General features: G+C 59.4%; 1 protein-coding gene across 1 annotated transcript in view; it reads left to right on the top strand.

The window, feature by feature from the left end:
• The window catches only part of VOLCADRAFT_88093 (uncharacterized protein), a gene marked incomplete at both ends in the record, with an annotated part of 31627 nt that overhangs the window by 17875 nt on the left and 11876 nt on the right, over positions 1–1876 (top strand). The window contains 3 exons of the mRNA XM_002947772.1: positions 426–530; positions 806–973; positions 1418–1531. Coding sequence (XP_002947818.1) covers positions 426–530; positions 806–973; positions 1418–1531 — 387 coding nt within the window. The remainder of the gene's footprint in view (positions 1–425; positions 531–805; positions 974–1417; positions 1532–1876) is intronic.

Genomic DNA, 1876 nt, shown 5'->3' with positions numbered 1-1876 from the left:
GGGGGAGGGGGAGGAGGAGGGGGAGGAAAGGGGAAGATGGGGATGGGGAGAAGAAGGGGGAGGAGGACGGGGAGGGGGAGGAGGGTAAGGCTATTCGTTGGGGGTCGCAGTAGCAGTAGCAGTAGCACACTGGGATGTGTTGGAGTACGTGAGGGACGTGGAATGACCGCGAGTTAACGACAGCGCTCTGCATTGCCGTGGGGCTGTGGTCGCCGCCGCCGCCGCTGCCGTCTAAAGCCCCATAAGACCGCCCTTGGCCCGCACCGCCGCCGCCGCCGCCGCTATTGACGCTGCTGCCGCCGACGACGGCGACGACGGTGGCGACGACACCGCCAACGGCAACCGCCGCTGCTGGTTGATGCCGCCGCTGCCGCTGCAGATCTGCGCTGTCTGTCCCCTCCTGCCAACACGCATGGCCCTGGCAGTTTTGGCAGGAGAGCCAATACGTGGGGTATCTCGTACGGCAGCACCTGGCCCAGAACTTGTACGACAGGCTCTCCACACGGCCCTTCATGTCCAAATTGGAAAAGGTAGGGAACTGCATAACTCCGCTACTGTTACTGCTGTTATGGTGATGGGCGGCTGTTATTGCTGCTGTTCAGGCAGCTGCTGCAGCCGCTGCTTCTGTTGTTTACATATTGACGAATCCTCTGCCGCTGTATGGTGTGAACCTTTACCTCTATATTCTTATCACCGCTGATGCCATTTCTAGTCCACCGGGTCCCCACCCACCCCGCGCACACAGACGCACATCCTGCTACTGCCCCTGCCCCTGCTGCTACTGCCGCTACTGCCCCTGCTTCAGCGCTGGGTGGCCTTCCAGCTTCTGCTCGCGGCCGCCCAGATCCACAACCGCGGGGTGGTCCACGGCGACATCAAGTCCGAGAACGTGCTGATGTCCAGCTGGTCGTGGGTCTTCCTGGCGGATTTCGCTGCGGGGCTCAAACCTGCGGCACTGCCCGCGGATAACCCGGTAGGTGCGGGTTTGTGTGTATTTGGGGGGGGGGTAGGCGCGGGGGTGAAGGTTTGGGGGGGGGAATGGGTTGGGGGTTCTGTGTATGGAGGGGGAAAGGAGGGATGGGCAGGGCGATATTGCTCATTGATCGTTAGTGTCCGCGTACATGCTTTCCTCTCCTCTAACCCCATTCCTTGGCGAGGGCTTACCAAGCAATCCATGGTGCACAGCCTGGACTGCCCTCTCACGGCTGCCGTTCGGTCTCGGCGTCTCGGCGTGTTTTGTGTGCAGCACGAGGAGGTGTGAAATACCGTCTAGGCATGCCCCTGTCTATTGCCATTGCGCACGGGGCCCCCCTCCACACACACGCGTGCACGCATAGATACAACCATGCTTACAACCATACATACGTACATACATATATACGTACGTACGTACATATACACACATATATGCATACAGGCGGAGTACTCGTTCTTTTTCGACACCGGTGGTCGCCGCCGCGCCTACATCGCCCCCGAGCGCTTCTTCTCTTCGGACAGCAAACCCCGCACCACCAGTCTCACGCCCGAGATGGTGTGTTTGAGGGAGAGAGGGGAAAGGGGGACTCGGGGAAGGAGGATTGGAGGGGAGGGGAGGGGAGGGGGGTGCGCTGCTGCTGCTGCTGTCGCTGTTGTTACTGTTGTTTAGCGCCTTCCCTTTCCCTTTTCAACACGTGAGCTTCCCCTGCCGCCTTGTCCTTAAAAGCGCCGGCCCTGTGTTACATACGTACATTCATAATAATATACGTACATATGTACATACATATCCCCATGTAGTACGGAAATGGGCGTAGCCGTACTGCGACTAGAGCCACGACCACTACCGCCGGTCTCCAACATTGGGTATGTCTATGCTCAGAGCTATGGACGATCAGCGGAA

The sequence above is a fragment of the Volvox carteri genome (assembly GCF_000143455.1).
Source record: "Volvox carteri f. nagariensis unplaced genomic scaffold VOLCAscaffold_7, whole genome shotgun sequence".
Taxonomy (NCBI): Eukaryota; Viridiplantae; Chlorophyta; class Chlorophyceae; order Chlamydomonadales; family Volvocaceae; genus Volvox; species Volvox carteri.
The sequence above is the reverse complement of the archived record's forward strand: the minus strand, read 5'-3'. Positions and strand labels throughout refer to the sequence as shown.